The 19,931-nt window shown below is 39.8% G+C and overlaps 8 protein-coding genes across 8 annotated transcripts; 3 read left to right on the top strand and 5 right to left on the bottom strand. All coding sequences in view use genetic code 12, as the record gives it.

The window, feature by feature from the left end:
* Positions 1-744: 744 nt before the first annotated feature.
* Positions 745-2,280, bottom strand: KGF57_002222 (uncharacterized protein; the record flags this gene model as incomplete). The annotated part of the gene is made up of 1 exon (XM_051751513.1): positions 745-2,280. The coding sequence occupies one exon, from the start codon at positions 2,278-2,280 to the stop codon at positions 745-747; it is 1,536 nt and encodes a 511-aa protein (XP_051609131.1).
* Positions 2,281-2,594: 314 nt separating this feature from the next.
* KGF57_002221 (uncharacterized protein) lies at positions 2,595-3,395 on the top strand (the record flags this gene model as incomplete). The annotated part of the gene is made up of 1 exon (XM_051751512.1): positions 2,595-3,395. The coding sequence occupies one exon, from the start codon at positions 2,595-2,597 to the stop codon at positions 3,393-3,395; it is 801 nt and encodes a 266-aa protein (XP_051609130.1).
* Positions 3,396-4,364: 969 nt separating this feature from the next.
* On the top strand, positions 4,365-5,525 carry KGF57_002220 (sulfonate dioxygenase; the record flags this gene model as incomplete). The annotated part of the gene is made up of 1 exon (XM_051751511.1): positions 4,365-5,525. The coding sequence occupies one exon, from the start codon at positions 4,365-4,367 to the stop codon at positions 5,523-5,525; it is 1,161 nt and encodes a 386-aa protein (XP_051609129.1).
* A 685-nt stretch (positions 5,526-6,210) lies between these two features.
* ZCF3 (mitochondrial 54S ribosomal mL43 domain-containing protein) lies at positions 6,211-7,814 on the top strand (the record flags this gene model as incomplete). The annotated part of the gene is made up of 2 exons (XM_051751510.1): positions 6,211-6,790; positions 7,549-7,814. 2 exons carry the CDS (start codon positions 6,211-6,213, stop codon positions 7,812-7,814), a joined length of 846 nt encoding a protein of 281 aa, XP_051609128.1.
* Positions 7,815-7,979: 165 nt separating this feature from the next.
* MUP1 (Mup1p) lies at positions 7,980-9,659 on the bottom strand (the record flags this gene model as incomplete). The annotated part of the gene is made up of 1 exon (XM_051751509.1): positions 7,980-9,659. One exon carries the CDS (start codon positions 9,657-9,659, stop codon positions 7,980-7,982), a length of 1,680 nt encoding a protein of 559 aa, XP_051609127.1.
* A 1,447-nt stretch (positions 9,660-11,106) lies between these two features.
* KGF57_002217 (uncharacterized protein) lies at positions 11,107-11,619 on the bottom strand (the record flags this gene model as incomplete). Its single annotated transcript, XM_051751507.1, has 1 exon — positions 11,107-11,619. One exon carries the CDS (start codon positions 11,617-11,619, stop codon positions 11,107-11,109), a length of 513 nt encoding a protein of 170 aa, XP_051609126.1.
* A 337-nt stretch (positions 11,620-11,956) lies between these two features.
* Positions 11,957-15,595, bottom strand: KGF57_002216 (uncharacterized protein; the record flags this gene model as incomplete). Its single annotated transcript, XM_051751506.1, has 1 exon — positions 11,957-15,595. The coding sequence occupies one exon, from the start codon at positions 15,593-15,595 to the stop codon at positions 11,957-11,959; it is 3,639 nt and encodes a 1,212-aa protein (XP_051609125.1).
* A 598-nt stretch (positions 15,596-16,193) lies between these two features.
* Positions 16,194-17,627, bottom strand: KGF57_002215 (uncharacterized protein; the record flags this gene model as incomplete). Its single annotated transcript, XM_051751505.1, has 1 exon — positions 16,194-17,627. One exon carries the CDS (start codon positions 17,625-17,627, stop codon positions 16,194-16,196), a length of 1,434 nt encoding a protein of 477 aa, XP_051609124.1.
* Positions 17,628-19,931: the final 2,304 nt, after the last annotated feature.

The following is a 19,931-nucleotide window of genomic DNA, read 5'->3' as shown; positions in this document are numbered from 1 at the left end:
AGATCTGTGCCACTAAGAAAAAAGAGCAAAGTGGAAAAACCTTGGCAAGTATATATGTAACCAACTTTTAAAATTGAACCCTTTTTCGGCATCGACAACTGCACCATGATCCTACAGCTACTTTCCTATTTCGGGTTGATAGTTGGCTTCCTATTCCTAGTGTTAGCAATTGCGTCGGGGTTGTACTACATTTCCGAACTTGTTGAAGAACATACCGAACCTACAAAGAGATTTTTGACGAAACTCATATACGCCATAATAGTGATATACATATTGCTCGTGCTATTTGACTCATTTCCAATCAAATTGTCAACATTCTCAGTCTTTTCTTACTACATTTATTTGCAAAACTTGAAGAAGTTTCCATATGTTGAGTTGACCAGTCCGATTTTCCTTGCAAGTATAGTATTGGTTATCGCAAATCACTTTTTATGGTTTAATCACTTTCATGATCCCTACATTCCTCCTTTGGAAATAAGATTACAACCGGACTATAAAGCTCCAAGGATACCGGATTTTGCTGAGATTTGCTCGTTTTTTGGCTTACTAATTTGGCTTGTCCCGTTTGCATTGTTTGTGAGTTTGAGTGCTCATGACAACTTATTACCCCATCACCAGGTGAATGTACAAGATGATGGAAAGAAAAAGAAGAATGGTTTGGCCAAGGTTGTGGTGGCCAATCTTAGAGAATACATTTACACTATTAGCAGACGTTTTGGATACGAATTGGATCCTAATCACCAATCAATTATCTATTGACGCTTCTAAAAACTTTTTAACTGGTTTTCCAATATCCTCAAGACTCAACAAGAATGTGTCGTGGCCATAATTACTTATATCGTTCCCTAGTTCGAAATATTCAATCTGGCCTGTTTTGTTTTCTTTATTCTCTCTTAATACATTCGCAATTTCACGTTGTTGCCAAACGGGGAAAAGAATGTCTGATTCGACTCCAATAACTAGCACATCCTTGTTTGCCAATCGTTTCTGCATCCCTCTTTTCAAATCCTCTATGGACTCCTCAACGGTAAACTTTGACGTGGTTTTTTTCTCCTTATACGGTTCCTTGGGAACAACTTCATACTCTTCAGTCAGTCCTGCAGAGGATTTGTATTCTTGCTCGCTTCTTTGCCTTTCCTCAAGGGCTCTCGACCTTGTGCTTTCGCCCAAATCAAACAAGTCCATTGCCTTGGAAACGTACAACCACGAATTTGCATCGTATTCTAAGCAAAATTTTTCTCCAGCATGATCCAAATACGTCTCCACAAGAAAGTCAGGACACAAAGCTGGAGGACGCGAATCATCAGCCCTTGCTCTGCCAAATCTGTACTCCCACTCAGGGCCAGATCTGTACGTTACTGTCGCAATTTCTCTAGCCAACTTCATACCCACATGCGGTGGGATATTATCATAATAGAACCCACGATTCCAATTCGGATCACTCATGAGAACCTGTCTTTGAGTGTGTCTCAAGGCTATCGAATAGGGGTGGGAGCGGGCGCAACCACTGATGCTAATTATTTTGCCAACTTCTTCGGGAAACTCCCACCCGTATGCTAAACTCTGCATTCCTCCCATTGATGCACCAACTGAAGCGTGTACTTTTGATACTCCAAACTCGTCTCTGACTAACTCTCTTTGGGCCCTCACCATATCATTAACTGATAAGATTGGGAATCGCGTGGCATATCGCTCATTGTTCGCCGGATCTATTGAGGACGGACCAGTTGATCCGTAGCATCCACCAAGAACATTTGTACATACAACAAAGAATTTGTCGGTATCAATAAACTTTCCCGGTCCAATAAAGTTCTCCCACCATCCAGGTTTGGTGTTATTTGGTTGCGATTTGGCGTGACTCGATGCAGAGAGACCAGTATGGATCAATACCAAATTCGACTTCTCTTCATTAAGCTTACCCCACGTTTCATATGCAATTTCATATTCGGGTAGGTGTCCCCCGTAATCAAGAAATATTGGTTTTCTCGACTTGTAAGTTTGGAAACCGGTTCGTACAAACCCATAGCTTGGCTCAGGACCTGACTTCAAACTTGAGGAAGGTCCCGACAGGCTGAAAACACCTCGGGACAACTCTTCAGTCTTTTTCTCCCGCTTGTCCAAGCAGGGGAAAGATAATTGCGGGTTGGATGCACTTGTATCTTGGGCTCGAGTGGAGGAGCATCTTGTCAAGGACAGTTGCTGTTTCGTAGCTGATTGCAAAACACACGACCGGACAGTGGAAGGTAGGAATGGTCTAATATTGGAAACCAACACACGCATTCTTTCCTGTTTTCTATGTTTTTTGGAATGTTAAATGGAAGCTCAGACCTGGTTGTTGCTACTCGGATTATCTGGCTTATTAATTGTCCCCTCTCCCTTTAGATCTTTTGCTCTGGGGAAATTGAAAAAAAAAAAAAAAGAGAAAAAAAGAAAAAAAAAAAAACTTGATTTTTCCCTCCCGATGCGCCGCGGCGCGGATAGCCCAAATTGCGAAAGAAGGCGTGCAACTGCGCAACGATGCATTAAATTGGATTTTGTCAAGGGCTGCCCAAATACTTGCCACTATCGCGTGATTTAAAGACTAACTTGGTTCCATGTGGAGCGTCCTCACCACTCCAAACCCTCAACTTGCATGGGCTAGTGTCTGCTCAATCTATCCAATTGCTTATGTGGTGTCTATTCCTCTAACATTGGCATTCAAGCGATACAATTCTTATATTGGCGAGCTTTGGTTCGTCCAGTTCCTAGAACGCTACATTGTCAGAAAGTACATGTTTTATTGGTTTTCGGTGATATATGCGGCAAATTTGATACAGGTTGAGAATGGAAGAATATCACTACCTATTAAAGACCTCTGGGTCATTGGTGCCATGAAAGTTTACCTTTGCAACTTACTTTGGTTGACGATCTTGCTCGAATGGTTTTTTGGGTCGCCCATCTTTGAAAGAATAAGTGTTGCAACCGGTGCGCACTGTACGACTCCTGACATTTACAGAGAGTATCAGTGTGAAAAGGCAGGCGGCACATGGATTAATGCGTTTGATTCGTCAAGTCATTATACTATGCTAATATCGAATAGTCTTCTTATATGGAGGTTAATTTTGCCTTATGTGGGTACGGTATTGTCGAAGACAGGTTTGGGAACGGAAATGGTTGTCGAGAATGATCTTGAATCTGGTCCGCTGCAAAGTCTGGTTGGTATCGATGAGGGTGGCTCACGATTAAAGGCTGGCTCTAGTTTCACCAAAAAAGCTGTGCTTTTAATATCACTTTTGTTTATTACCTTATGGTTCATCCTGTTCTGCATCACATCTGTCTTTTATCACACTATTCCGGAAAAGCTTGTTGGTCTAATATGTGGCATGACGGTGCCCTTACTTCTAAAATCCATTTGAAGAAAGGATGCTGATTATAAGGACAAAGAGGAAATTTCAAATACGTAGTGACTTGTGTATATACAGTGTTTATCTTTCAAGACATGGTAATCAAAGGCACATTTTTGCGCCCCGCATTCTTTTCGTTAACGCAAACTACCAATAACGATAAGATTACAAACCGTCCTGCCTCGATTTAGAACACAAACCGGGCCCAAAAGAGGACAAAGAAGGGTTTGTTCAAGAGACGATACAGTTTACGGTGATGTTACCTCTATTCATTCGTAGCATATTGTATGGCCAAATTGTGAATCTCGCACTCTTTGAAAATGCTTCACCTTGGAAAGTAAAGTCGAGCTATAGGATGTAGTGCCTTGCCAAGAGCTAGTTTGGTCACTCCCCTCGTATTCTATTTGCAACATTTCATCATTATTTCTAAATTGTGGCGCGCCACGAAACTTGTTGCCAATAACTTTCTGGGCTCAAGCAATATATATAATCAGTTGACAATCGGGCACGGAATAGTACATTCAACAACACCATACAGCTCAATATAGCATAAACCCCGCAGTTATATATATATATATGCACGCAGTTTTGCGGATCCCCGTCAACTTTTAACCATAGATTTGTCCTCTTTCAGCCGATCCGAACAAGGAGTTAGAAAAAGAGAAATTAGCTTCCGAACCGCGAACCGCGAGCTGCTACCTGCTGCAAAGTTTAAATTTAAAACTGTGGCGTCTTCCACAACAACTCGCTCACATTCTTTATCAATCAGCCCGGTAGCAAAGCCGATGAAATTGTGAATTTCGTCATTATTAATCATAATCATGTTTTATTGCATGAAAATTCTGGGGGGGGATGACTTTGGAAAACATTATATAAACTGGAAAATATTCCCAGTCTTTTGCTTGGAGTTGTTCAACATTTTCCAGTAACAAACAAACAAACAAACACACACACACATACACACATATATATATATATACAATGACAACTAGATTCGGTAACTCGGATATCCATTTCAATAAAGAAGTTGATGAAGTTGATGAAGATGGTGTTTTGGTCATAAACAGACACAACAGAGCACAAGCTAAGTTCCCAGATTTCTTACCAACCTGGGATCCAAGACAAAAGTATCCACCTTTGAAATTTGAAAAATACATTGATCCTGGTTCCAGAGCCGATCCATCTTTCCCAAACTTGTTTCCAAAGGATGGTGACTATAAAGTGACCAGAATTACCCCTAAATTCGGAACCGAAGTTGATGGAATTCAATTATCACAGTTGAATGATGCTGCAAAAGATGAGTTGGCCTTGTTTTTGGCTCAAAGAAAGGTTTTGTTGTTCAACGACCAAGATTTTGCTCTGTATGGTCCTGGTTTTGCTGTTGAGTTTGGAAAATATTTTGGAAACTTGCACATCCATCCAAGCTCAGGCTCCCCAAGAGGTCATCCTGAGTTGCATATTACATACAGAAGACCAGAGAAGGGTGAATTGGAAAGAGTTTTCCAACACAGAACCACCAACACAGCTTTCCACAGTGATGTCACTTATGAAATCACTCCAAGCAGATTCACAATTTTCCAAGTGTTGGAGAGTGGTGATGGTGGTGACACAGTTTTTGCTGACACAACTGAGGCTTACAGAAGGTTGTCTCCAGCCATGAAGGAAAGATTGGAGGGGTTGCACGTTTTACACACCAGTGAGGATCAAGCAGCCAACTCTTCTTACCAAGGTGGAGTTGAAAGAAGAAAAGCAGTTTCCAATATCCACCCATTGATTCGTATTGATCCTGTCACCAAGGAAAAATCCATCTATGTCAACAGGGCCTTTGGAAGACGAATTGTTGAATTGAAGAAGGAAGAGAGTGAATACTTGTTGAATTTCCTTTATGACCTCATTGAAAGAAGTCACGATTTGCAATTGAGAGTCAACTGGGAAGGTGGTAAGAGAAACAAGATTGCCTTGTTCCACAACAGTGGAGTCTCCCACACTGCCACATTCGATACAGAAGATGGTGAAGTTAGACACGCGTTCAGGATTAGTGTGTTGGGAGAGCGCCCCATTGGAAAGCTCGAAGATTTGAACAAGGAAGAGTACACTGCTGGTGACTTGGAACAAGCTTTGAGAGGAATCAAGCCAGTATAAAAGGTGGTTGAAGGTTCATGTATGTGTTTGTAGTTCAATGAGATAAAATTCTAAGGTATGGAATACCTACTTGAGCAAGACATCTTTGTAAAGGCAAAAGGCGATGCGATGCAAGACGATGCGATACTATATGATGCGGTGTAAGGCATTTGGTGTGATTTGGAAATTGTCTATTTATAGGTCGACTCTTTGCTCTGTAAATTCGGCAACACTGCCCTTGAAACTTTAAGTAAATGCCGATGTTGTTGCAATTTTGAGGTAGTTTTAAATTTCTTTTTTTTATTTTTGGCTCTTGCTACGGGTTTTTTCATGTAGCATTTGCTTCGCCACACATTCAGTGTCGTCGTCAGTTGCCATTTTTTTCTGCTGTGGCATCAACTTTTGTATAACCGCGCGTGCTCTTACCTTCCATTTGTGGCATCTGTCTAAGGTGTTACCTTCTGTTTTCGCATCTTACGTCCATTTTGGGATATTCGCGGTTAAAATTTTGGAGAAATGCCAAATTTGTCTAAATTTTTTATTCTTTTCTGTTTTTTTTTTTCATTTTTGGAGAAAGACGTACTAGCACTGTGCAGCAAAAGTGACAATACAACCCTTAAGACTATAATGATTCACAGACGTGATGAAAAATTTTCGTAACCTTTTATACTCTCTTTTCTTCTGTAGAAGGTAATATACGTGAAGGATGGAGTCTAACTACAGATCGTACCAGCGGGTTTTGAACATATCGGTCAAACCATCGACGTCGTCATCATCGTCGTCACTAGCAAACAAAAAGGAAAAACGCTCTGTTGCAAAGGTGACAAAGCCAGAGAAGGATGAGAGTCTGAAGAAAAGACGGACCAAGACTGGTTGCTTCACTTGTCGAAAGAGAAAGAAAAAGTGTGATGAGGACAAAGTGAATGGAAAATGTCAAGCCTGTACTAGAAACTTTTTAGAATGTTGTTGGCCAGAACCAGCGCTTATCCTGGAGAGTCCTAAGGAACTAAAAGCTACTGCCAAGACCCCAGTGGTAAGGTCTACAAAGTGTGACATCAACTCGTTGTTGGCGTCCCCTGTTACCCAAGAGATCCCCTTGTCTCCGGAAGTTGCAATGAAACCTGTACCTCTGACAATCAAGCAAAACATTAACCCCTACCCAAGTCCAATTCAATCGCCTATTTCCCACCACCCTTGCAGCCCTAATCAGGATGTGAGTTTCATGACATTACCACCATTACACAGCATCAACTATAAGTCGCAAGCAAAGGACAGTAATGTACGAGGTCTGCGGTTGGAGGAAGCTAGAGCCCCTCCTGTCAACAGCCACGTGGAATCAAAAACAAAGTTTATAATTACCAGTTTTGATTCTAGGAAGGATTTGTGTGGTATCAAAAACTAAAGGTATTTTAGAATTGTTTGTTTCAATTTATTTGGTTTTATTTCTTTTAGATATTTTATCTAGGTTTTATTAATGGATCTTTTTGTCGGTCAAAGACATGTGGAATGAATGTTGTACGTATAAGGAGGTGATCATTGGATCGTTTGACTCACAATCTCTTTTTCATTGTCTATTGTTTTGTTTCCTCTCTTAAGTCTACTTTTTGGCGTCACTGCATCCGTGTGTGTGTGAGGCATTCGCTCTCACTAAAAGATGCTATGTTTCTTATTCTTGCAGAGTCATGATGATGCTCTCGTATGTAAAGCGGATTATTTGTTGGTCCAAACACCTTCAAGCGTCATGTACACCCTTGACCATACTACCTTGCAATTCTGTGAAATTCCTGCACGACCTTTGTATTCTATTTGAAAAAAAAAAAAAAAAAAAAATTTTGTCAGGAAAACGACAACTATCACCAACTTGACGACCAGATAACTACTTCTATAATGCCGGTCAAAGCAGTTGCAAGGACGTCGATAGCGCGGAATGGACTTGGTGCTTACGTCCTTCCGTGCAATAAGCTAACGCTACAGTATTGTAACTGGGGAGGGTCTTCACAGGGAATGAGACAGATTTTGACTAACGGGCAGTTGAATAATATAGCCTTGCTGAAACCACAAGTGACATTCGAAATACTTGAAAGACAGGGCCATCCAAAGCTTATATTCCGTTATAACGATGACAAGGTTACCGAAGTTGATGTTAGAAACATGAAGAATCACGAAATTGCGGAGAAGATCAATGAATATATACAACGGTCAGGTAATGACTTGTTCAAGTGTAATCACAAGGTTGTATCTGACAATGATTCAGTAAGAGGAATATGGTCTCCTTTGCATACACCAAAGGGCCACAGATTTAGAATTTAAAACACATGTAAATAGTATTAATATACCGAAAGCATAGCGCTTTGCGTCTACAATCAATTTATCTCATTAGAAAGTCTAAATTCCATATATAAACCATTATCTAATATACAAATTACAGAACTAAAGAGTCAATATCACGATGTCGGTCCACTTCACGAAACCTCCTTACTTCACCACTGCAACATCCTCTCCTATCTGATCAATTTCATCAGCATCCTTAGAAACCTTGTAAATCTTGTTCCTCCAGAACCCATCATCTCCCAAAATCTCCTTTGCAACGAGACGGTAACCTCCAAAATATGGTAGGATCTTCACCCAAACAATCCAGTATGCCAATCCAACACCAAAAACACCCCAGGTTACAACGGCATGAATCCAATATGGCAAGTCGTTGTACACTTTTTGGCCATGTACTGGTGGAATGTATGGAGCAACAATCAAGTACAATGATGCGAGGAAGAAGAAAATCACCACAGGGAGTGAAGCTTTGATTGGTGGATTCCACTCTGTGAGCCCCTTGTACTTCTTGTAATAGATATAAATCAATCCTCCAGCAAGCACTGTGTTGACAACATTCAATGGATATGAGATCAAGTTTAAAATGAAGTTATAGGCATCACCTGGTGGTGGAGCCACAATAGTCACAATACAAACAATCCAATGTTGCATCAATCCGACAAATGGAGTTCCAAATGGTCTCGACGTGGCGAAGAAGCGTGAAAATGGCAAGGAACCTTCACGTCCCAATTGTTGAATGATTCTACCTTGGGAAAAGATAACCGACATAACATTGGCCCAAGCGGAGATGGCAACGAAAGCTGAAGCTGCGGTCTCTGCCTTGTCACCAAAAGCGTATTTGAAGAATGAAGCGGCAAGGATTCTTCCAGATGAAGCAATTTCTGCTTTAGGGACCACGGCAAAGTATGCAATGTTGACAAACATATAGATGATACCCAAGCCAATGAATGCAGACGGAGCAGCAATTCTCAAAACTTTTTCGGGATTCTTAATCTCACCTAAAGCGTAGTTTGCATTTGAGTATCCGACATACGACCAAATCACATTGTACAAAGCATTAACAATACCAAACCCGGTCGGACTCTCACCTTGGAAGGCGTTGTGGAAATTGCCAGTAGGTTGAAAGTTGTTTGTTTTGATTCCTCCTCCCAAGGCAACCCAACCGGTAACACTGATGAACAAAACAATAACGATTTTGAAAGTACCCAATACATTAGCCAAAAACAAGCCTGCTTTGACATTTATACCATTGATCAAGAAGGAGAATGTGATGACAGCTAAACCAATACCTCTGGAATTCCACTGTGTAACTTCCTTTCCTGCGGCGTTTAAAATATATTCACCAACAACAATTGAATTACCAGCGGCCCAACCAAGGAAAAAAACGTAGGATGCATACATTGCCGTTACTAAGAATTTTGGCTTGCGGAACATATATTCGAGATAATTCTTTTCACCACCGTTTCTTGGTAAGGCTGTTCCCAACTCCATGTAAACCAACAATCCCGTGAACGCAATAACAGTACCTGCAAACCACATCATCAATGATGTTCCCACCGAACCCGACAACGCAAAAATAGTAGAACCCGTTGAAAACACACCAGCACCCAACATTCTATTAAGCATCAAGAACGATGCTGAAACAATACCGATTTCCTTGACATTTCTGTCTGTTTCCAATACGTGAGCCCCTTTCTCAGAGCCTAACGATAGTTGACTGTGATTATCGAAACTGTCGATGCCATTACTATTACTTTCAACACCCTCCTCTGCTTTCTTTTCGGAGTTTGAATTGCTCAGAAATCTGTAAGCTTCTGCAAATCTCATTGTAGATGAAGCAATGTTGTTGTAGAGAGAAGGTAGCAGGAATGTGAGTTGTAGAAGGTGGAATATGCCTCCTCTTTATAATAAAAGAAATGTAGAGGTCGTCGTTATAGCTGCAATTAATTTTTTTTTTTTTTTAATTAAAAATTTGAGTCCACCGTTTTACATACAATTCTTTAAAATTTCTTTTTTTTTCTTTTTTTTTTTTTCTTTGTTCTTTTATCTTATGTTTATTTTTTCTCGTTACCTTTTCGCCTCGATATGCAAACTGTGGCGCTTTGATGATGGAATTGAGGAGGCGCGCAGATGCTTAACTGGTTTATATGCGTGTGGGCGTGTAGAGTAAGTAAGAGAGGTCACCATAGTGCAACTGCATTGTGCCAATTTCACTCAATTGAGGAAAACTTTTTTCTTACCTTCGAAGAAAAAATAAAAAAAAAAAAAGGAAAAGTGATGTTCATGGCGGTAGAGCCACAGAATCAGTTGTGGGAACCACAGTTCAAAAAAAAAAAAAAAAATGGAGGTCGTTCGGAGTCCTTTGAAGTCGTCTTTCCATTTTGAGAAGCTACTCGACTCCCAATGAGACTCGTGTAAGTCTTGAACATTGGTAACTCGTGTGTAATACAGCTCATCGCAGCAGTCTCGACCGGAAAAAAAAAAAAAAAAAAAAACTCCGGAATATTGTAAGGCAAAAATGTCCCCTGTAATTTAAATTTAGTCACGTGAATTTGCATTAACAAGGCATTTTTGCAACAATAAAGTTTAATTTTGTGGCTCGTAGTATTTATTACTATTTCTTTCAAGCCATCTTTAATTGCATAGATACGGTGTACAATTTCAGGAGAGAGAGAGAGTACATAAAATAGGGACAACTAAATTAACACTCGACTAAGTAGAAACTGTGGTCCCCTTAGTGTGTAAATACGTGAAGAGTTGAAATCAATTGAGCACGGCATTTTTCATCGATGCCTTGTAACGTTTCCACTTTTCGTCGTATATTGGTTATTGTTTTCAGCATCTCGGCTAATCAAACATAACCATTGTATATGTGAGCTATGTCTTGTTCCGAAGTGTGCAAGGCATAAGATTGAGAAACAACAATTGCGCCAGCAACCGATAGCCGTAAATTGCAGATGTAAAAGCAAAAAAAAAAAAAGCCACAGTGGTTCCAGGGCTTGGCAAGGGGATAAAAAGATAAAAGATTTATCGACAGTTCTAATACTGGTGGTGTGGCATTGTACTTCTCTAACTAAACTGACCACTATTCCAGTTTCACTCCGATTTGCACTACATACTATCTCCCCCTCTTTGTCTGCTTGTCGTGAATTCAAATTTGCGACACTCTCTTGCCAAAATTCAGGGGTCAAAATCAAACACTACAAACTTCAAATACGGTAAACCTGATTCATTCAAAAATGCAAACTCTATATCAAAAGAATCCTCTATACAATCAAGGGGTGTACTTTGGTGGAGGGTCAGACACGTCATTATCTGCAACCATCGATTGCACATGCTGCTGAACCCTAGGTCTTTCCTTGCCCGCTCTTCGTAATGCAGAAGGCGGTGGTGGTGGTGATGGTACAGCTCCTGCTGCTGCTGCTGCTGCTGCTATTTGGTCCTGCCTGCTCGCAGCACTTCCTCCCCGATTGTATTTCATCCTCTCCGATCCATTGGTGTGGGGTGGTTGAGAGTAATACCCCGTGTCTTGACGATTCTCCTTCTCCAGGGGTGTTTTTGAGGAGTACTGCTGGTACTGTTGTGGGTAATGATGCTGTTGCATTCTTTGTGAGTATCCGCTTTGTGACATTGGTTGCTGGTGTTGCTGGTGTTGCTGGTGTTGCGCTCTCTCGTATCGTTCAAATTCTTGCCTTTCTTCAGCACTCATATTCTTAAGCTTCTTCTTTCTCTTGTGTTTGTCAGCGGCTATAGCCCCTATGGCAATTGCAGTCCCAAGTATCAACATTTGAGCTTTGTATTTTATTGCATAAGTCGTAAGGAGAAGTATTTCTTGGGGGATGAATCAATGGCTATTTATATCTTTAGAACAGTCACTTCTTTTTTTTTTTTTTTTGCTCTCTGTCTCATCTCTTAAGCGTGTTTAGCGCTGTGCTTAACAAAAGGTTGCGATCTACGTCATTCCAAAACAACAGAGGCGCGGCTTAACCCCGTAGTTTTGTTTTGTTTTGTTTTTTGGTTTTAATTTCTCCGCGTCATCACAAGTAAGAAATACGGCGACGGGCTATGTCTGCATATACAAAATGATTCTATACTAATTTTTTTCTATTCACTTAAAATTCTATTTACAATAACTTTTTAATCTCTTCATGCGCCTTATTTAAGTTGTCTTCTTCTCCAACGACATAGACAAACTTGGAGTACTTGTCAGTGGCTCTGGGGATTGTGATGAAGGTATTGGTTTTGTTGCGCAATTGGTTTATTTTAGAACCTTGGGGTCCAATGATCTTGGAAAATACCGAAGGTTTTGATGCATACAACCAACCTTGAGAAGTTGCTGATTTCGCCAATTCCAACTTTTTGTTGATAAACTCAGCGGCTTTCTCTACATCCTTCTCCTCTCCTTTCAATCTCCAAGGAATTACAACTTCGTCATCGCCATCGACAGTGCCAATCGGTTCAATAGTAAATTTAAACTCCTCATCGTTTTCAGGGTATGCTGATTCTGGAGGAGCAGGAATTGACGACAAAGACAACTTGCTGGCTTGTCTCGTGAAATTGCCATGAGTTACTTCAACTTTGAAATCACTCTTTAATTTCTTGAAAGCAGCTCCATGCTCAGAAACAAGTGGATGGTACTTTGCCAAAACGTCAATAGACAACTTCCAATCATCTTTGGTCAACTCTTCAATCTTGTCTTTTGCAGCTGACACTTTGTCCGGTAAACCACTCACTTTAACAATTGTACTTTCATCATTTGGTCTTGGAATTTCAATAGTCACACCAAATTCTGATTGCAATGAATGGCGGACAGATCCACTGGGTCCAATAATCAATCTGTGCTTATCTTTTGGCAAATCTATCTCTTCAACAATAGACGATTCCTTCTCCTTGACGATTTTTTCAATTGCGCTGATGATCTTGTCGACAATTGCTTTGTCACCTTGAGATACAACTTCGTCGGAGCCAGAGCCTTCATTAGGAATACTTAACAAACGATGGTATTTTCCTCTTGGTAAGTCATCCCCACCTGCTGAGGTGATAATTTGTTTCATAACAGATCCAGAAGGACCCACCAAATCACGATGGTACTTGGCATCGACTTTGAGTGTACGTACAACAAAGTTTTCAACCTCATCGACAATTTCTTGAATCTTTGTAGATGCTTCTTTCAAAGCACTCTTGGAGCCCGTCAATTCCAATTCGACAAATCCGTTTGACTCCTCATTTTCACGCTTGAAGGTGTATTCGACTCCAGTACCATCAGCAATGTCCTTGATGGTTTCACCATTTTTACCAATAATCCTAGCCACAGCTTTTGATGGGATTTGCAATTGCTTCTTGAACCCGTTTTCTTTTTCAAACTGGTACAACTCTTGCAATTCCTCTTGAGCTTTTGCAACCCCCTTGGAAGGGCCCTTGATCGTAACTTCATCCTTGGACTTGGGTGCATCAGCAAAAGGTGATGGTGATGACGCATCGGCAGCGGGGAACCTAATCTTGACATTGTACTTGTCTTGCAAACGATGTATAAACACACCCTGGGCACCAATCATTCTGCGGTGATATTGGTTTTCGATTCTGACTCTAACCAAAGTTTCATCAGCCCACTTCTTTGCCAATGCTGCAATTTTCGCCTTGGCTGCTTCGACATTTTTCTTAACTCCATTGATAGTGATATCAGATTTCTCAGAGTCGTCCTTCTTTGCATCTTGATCAGGGACATCAATCTTGACACCAAATTCATCGCGAAGGGAGTTTAAGAAAGTTCCATTCTTACCAACCAATCTGGACACAATTTGGGAAGGTACACGTACTTCATCGGTGAACCCATCAGGATACTCCCTTGCATCAGCCAACACTGACTCAATCTCCTTTTTAACAGTTGCAACTGAGGACTTGATACCATGGATGTAGATTTCATTCTCAGAAGATGAAGTTCCGTTGCTGTGTAAGTTCACAGAAACAGAATCAGGTTCAACTGCAGACAAGATGGACTTCAATGTAACACCCTTTGGACCAGAAACAATAGTGTCTTGCTCCTTCGAGGCAACTTCCAAAGTTGTGCTCGACAAATTAGCTGCCAATTGCCTCAATTCGTCCAAAGCTGCGTTGACTTTTGTGAAAGAATCATCACCGTCACCATTAGCCTCAAAGTCATCAAAATCCTCCGCTTCGTCTTGTGTTTCTGGGGATTTGAGCAAGGTAATGGAGTTGTGTAAGATTATGTATTCGACATTCTCCTTCTTGGCAACAGCTCCAATAACATCGTCAACTTTGCTCAACAAAAAGGATTCGATATCATCAATCACCTTGGTTTGGTCAGGGGTGATTTTATTAACTTGACTAACGATAGATTTCTTCGCTGTCTTGATCTGTTCATCGCTCCCCTTTGATACAATTTGAATTGGAATAGAAGTTAACGCTTCATTGTCCAATTCCTTGATGGATGGTGTGTTAATGACAACTTCATTGGAATCTGCAATTGTTTTGAAAGCACCCACCTTATTCAAGTATGCAGCAACGGCACTAACGTGTCTCAAGTTCCCCTTGTGGGCCTTTGACATATCCAATACTTCAACCCTGTATTGTGAAGTAACTTTTCTTGCCTCCTCTTGAGCGGACTTGATATTCTTTCTCTCACCGATGAATTTGACATTTGTCTCGGCATTTTTGGGCAATTGGATCAAGACATTGCACCTCAGCAAAACTTCATCAATTGGCAAGAATTGACGCTTGGTTGCAGGAATTGGCACTTCTTCAACAACAATTTTTTGTGATAATTTCTCCAAAGCGGCTTTCACATCTGCTTTCGCTTCCAATACCAAGTCACGTTCACCATGAATAACAATAGAATTGGATGCTGATTTAAAAGTAGGAATGGAAAAGTCCAACTGATTGTAATTTTCAACAATACCTTGCAACTCTTTCTCGGCAAATGGTTTGACGTTCTCATTCAAAGAAACCTTTGCTGTCAAATTCTTTGTTTCCTCTTTCACAATGGCCAAAATTTCATTCTTTGCAGCTTTGGCACCTTCAACGTCACCGTCAATGGTGATTACAACGGTGGTTGCAAACAAATCGTCGTCATTATCGTCTTGGCCAGCATCACTTGTCTCTTGACTCTCTTCTTTATCACCAATTTCAATTTTCACATCATTGGCTTGAATAATAGGTTTCAAGGTCCTTCCACCTTGACCGATGATTCTAGATCTCAATTTTGCAGGAACATTAAACTTAATTTGCACTGGCTTAGTCAACTTTTTGACGACCAAACGCTTGGCAACCTTCACATCATCTGGCTTACCACTGATCAAAAATGTTCTTTTTTTAGTATGTTGCGAAGTGGTGCACTCAACGTTTGTTTTTGTCTCTTGCATAACAAAGGTCAAAATCTTGATAAATTCTGGTCGAGCAACATTCAATTGATCTTCAACATCCAAAGTAAAAGCCTCTTGGATTGTAGAGATCTTCGTCTTGACAGCAAACCCATTGCCGTTTTTGGCAGCTTTGGGGGCAGTGGAGGAGACAGCAGATGCAGCTGTAGGCGCCTTCATTTTCGGTCCCCATGAAGAAGCACCCGCATGTTGAACATTTGATCCTGGTTTTGATCCCAAAGCAGGAAAAGCTGAAGCGTCATTGATTGATGGCGTGGTGCTCCTAGATTTGGGTTGTTCAACAATTGACGCGATGGATTCTTCTTGCTCGACATCTTCCAATTGGTTGTTCAAACGAGCAGCGATAATTTCAGCAGGAGTAGGCATCTTTCTTTCAGTTCAAAACAAATGGACAATGCTTTTATTAAAGCAGCTGGGGGGGTGGAAAGGTGTGGGGGCGGTGTGTATATGATATATAGTAGTAAATGCGTTGAAGGGAGTTGGTGCTCTCTCAAAAATCTTTACAACTGATGTTGGTTGGAGATTGATTTGGTTGTAAAATCAGAGAGACTGGAAAAAAGTGTGTAATTTTTTTCATAAATTGTTGGATTTTATTTTTTTTTTTTTTTTCTTTTTCTCAATTTTTTCAACTGCTGTCCTTTTGTGCATTATGAGAACACCCAACTTTTTGTAGTCCTATGTCTGGAGAGTTGTCATCACGAAGTAGACTTTACTTACCTATATACTTGTTGAAGTATTAGATGCTCTGGCTTGGTTGCATGCTTGTTCCAAGCTCTGCTGTCTATACAAATTAACCCGTTCCCATATCTTGTACTGTGGATATTATAATTATAAAATCATCACATCCACGTTGTTTACCCGTAAGAGATTCACTGTCAGCTCCCATAGATCTCGTGTATTTCCCTTTACTCATGAAACTCGTTATACTAAAAATAAATATTCAAATAACCAGATAAATACTTATTCACTTCTGTGCAATACCTACTAATCCACTTTGGTGGATCAAAAACGTCCTCGTTGAGCTCAACTTGTTATGCTGGTGCAATTGCAGAAACTTCCTATCAAACAGCTGAACCAAATCGCTCAATGCATTGTAACTTATAAAAACATCATCTTTGTTTGTGTAATTCCTCTCATCTCTCACAAAATAGTCTGCATTGCTAACTGTTATGAGTCTACCGCTCCACTTGTCAAACGAATTGAGGTCAGGAATACAGTTGGAAATGTATTGCTTCTCAACCGGGGTGTAGACATTGTCTTTTGACACAAATTTGAAATCATTGATTGTAACGTATCCAATGTCAGTGGAGGTTGAGATTGATGAAGTTGCCGAACCTCTTCTTGGATTTTGTTGTACATTGTCAAATATGGAATCATCTTCACAATCGGTACTGAAAACATCCGAGTCGGCATCCTTGTGATGTAAATGGTTTGACCCAAATAAGGCACTTTCATCCTCCATTATCGATGCTTCCGCATTCTGGTGGTTTCGTCTACCGTAACTGGCTGCCGCTGCCGTAGCTGCAAGTAGTGCGTTGTTTCTACTAGTGTATCTTGAAGGTATCGATTTGAGTTTGGTAACAGTCCTCAATTCCAATGGTAAACTCAAATCCTTTCCAATGGACAAATTTCTAAACCAACTGATCATACAATGGAATGACCAAAACTGAAGCAATATTTGTTTGTACTCAATCCTCAACCGAAGGGAGTTTTTATACTTTACCAAGGATGAAATGTTTGAAGTTGACGACGACTGGTCTTCCTTGTACATTGCTGAAATTAATTGGTTCAATGATGGTGCTTCGCCTACTTGCAAATGAGACAATGAATATGAATGAAGTAAAGAACCCTTGTATTTTTCAAATGTAGTTCCTTTAATGTCACCACTAGTAGGCTCAAAGAGTAATTGATTGTCTTTGAGGATGTCGTAGTATTGGGATATCGTTGCCAATATCTTTTGGTTCTTTTGCGTCTTCAACTTATTCTTTAACTTGCCAAACTTGGACTCACTAAACATTGATTTGTTACCTTCAAGCCCTCCATAAGCATCGCCAGAAAATACGTCACTCAAGTCAACTTGGTTTGAACTGAAATCAATTCCATTATTTTTCTTGTACTCGGTATTAAGGTCAATAGTCAACTGGTTTAAGTTATTCAACTCAAAGTACAAGTTGATAAGCAAATCTTGTAGCTTTTTGTCAGCGTTGATGTTGTAGATGTTTAGTTGGGTTGAGTTCATATGTAGGAGCACCGGTTTCCAAGATCTGTTGCCGTTGTTGTATTGGTATGGAGTTAAGAACTCAGTCTTGAGTAAAGCCAATCCATAAAAGTTCAACGACGATGAGTAGTTGGGGAGCGTTTCAGACGATAAAGTGTATCCAGGTAATGTAGAGTCCATTTTCTATGTTAAAGCTGTAATCTTGTTAGTAAAGGTGGACACCCCCTATTAATCATAATATGCGAGGAAAAGGCAGATTAGTTGATTGCAGTTGTCTTTTATTTCCAAAACAACCATATTCCCGGTGCACTGGGTGACAGTTGCCAATATTTATACTCCGAACCTCGGTGAACTTTAAAATGCTCTGAGGATATTACTGTAGTTGAGTTTCAATATTTTTTTTCCTTTGTTGTTGATTTATATTTTTTTCTTGGACTAAAATACAAATGTGGGGAACACACATGAATACAAGATTAATTTCCACTTTGGTCTAAAGGAGTGGGGAACTAAAATTTTGGTACTCACCTCGTATAAATGTTTTAGTCGGAGATGGCAGTTTGAGTTTGTTTCTTTATACATCTTTGGTTTCGATACACGGTGCAGGAAGGTGTTCAAAAGATCGCGCGGTATAAGTCACACTGGGTTAATTAAATTCTATAGATTGAGGGTGTGGCACACCGTTCTTATGGAAGTACTGAAAGTCTATGAGATAAGGAGCTTTTGGAGTCTCGTGAAAGAGTATCTTCGATTTCAAGTTGTTGGTCAAAGAAGCATATGTGATGGGAAACGTACATTAGAAGTAATCTGACCTTTCCTCGATCCTTGACGTTGGAGTACATACCATAAATATAATATGAAAGTGCAACTGTGATTTGGTGCTTGTTAATATTCTCGAGGGATATATAATTTTCTGAAAGAAAAGGCTATCTGTAAATATATATAATATATATATTATATGTATATACATATATATTGAGATACTTTTTGTTGTCATTATTCCATGCTCTTCGGGTATATCGTTTTATCTCGGAGAGAGGAAGAAAAAAAAAATATAAAACAAGTCGCAAATGCATCTTTGTTCATTGTGTATGCAGAAACGGTTAAAGTTTTTTTGTTTCTGGTCACTCGCAAAGTATTTTTTCTTCGCTGCTTAATAATAAAATATTAATAACTAACCAAATCTAGATTAACCTCTAATACAAACCACACACCACAAGAGACGCGTCTTTTTTCTATATGTTCACTAAAATGAGGGTATCTCGAACTGCAATTTAGAACAAGAGGATGACTTGCTGTCTCTTAGCTCGAACTCTCTAGATTCTCTGTCTCGTTTTCTGCATTCTTGTGCTAGACTATTTTTGTCTTTTGTAATCGACCTGATGACGTGATACAGTAAACAGTAGTGCAAACTTTATAGAAATACGGCTTTAGATCAAACAGGAAATATAGCAATCCACAAAAAAAAAAAAAAAAAAAGAGGAAATACAAAGAACAACAGCAACATGGTGGAACAGTTGGAAGATGGATGATCCCATTTCATTGCTCTCTTGAAGGTTTACCTGCTTCAATTTCACAGCAGCACACACAACATACAAAAATTCTTCGATTAGAAACAAATGTTTCAATGCAGAAGAGGTAAAAACAAAATCACTTTCGCAACCACAAAATTATGAGATATGGGACAAACAAGCATCAAACAATATGCGAGTTGTCTCAGTGTCATTTGCAGGGTACACAAAGAAAGTGTGGACAGTTTACTGATGACTAATATTGATTATCTGTAATGTAATTGGTCCAACGGCTCTCTTGACTGGAGGCTATTTATAGCATCACTTGGTAATGTTCAAATGGTCAATTTTACCTAGAGACTTTCTCTAAAGCTAAGAGACTGAAGCGGGCAACATGTTAATGTACAACGCCAAGTTAAACGATTGCGACGAGATTCAATTTGCTAAAAGCCAAATTTTTATCTCGTGAGTAAAGAAGAAGGTTGAACATAGCTTCCAGAATCTACCTCTTTTAAAGCTATTCTAGTTTGCCTCTCTTGAAGCATCTTCCCAAGACCTTTCAATAGGAAGAAAAAAAAAAAATTGACAACTTTGCTCATCATAGAAACTTAAAAAGCGTAGACTCAATTTTCCAAACAAACGGGTATGTATTGATAGTCTATCTCTGTGGATTGCTTTGCCATTGCTTATCTGTTGGTTGTAATGAGTTAAGTAACACAAAGCTAAAATATGAGAAAAAAAATTACATTCTCCCGGGGGCGAGTCGAACGCCCGATCCCAAGATTACAAAATCTGGAAATATTTACAGTCTTGTGCTTTAAACCAACTAAGCTACCAGGAGTAATTTCTGACATTGTTGTAGTACTTGATGAAGGACTGGTATGGTATTAGATAATTATCTTTGTCGTAATGTTCTAAGGGTTAGTATATATTGTAAGTGTAGTGGAAGCGATATAAGTCGTTCACGAGTAATACA

The sequence above is a fragment of the Candida theae genome (assembly GCF_024610275.1).
Source record: "Candida theae strain CBS 12239 chromosome Unknown scaffold7, whole genome shotgun sequence".
Classification (NCBI taxonomy): Eukaryota; Fungi; Ascomycota; class Pichiomycetes; order Serinales; family Debaryomycetaceae; genus Lodderomyces; species Lodderomyces theae.
This window is presented reverse-complemented; position numbering and strand designations above follow the sequence as displayed.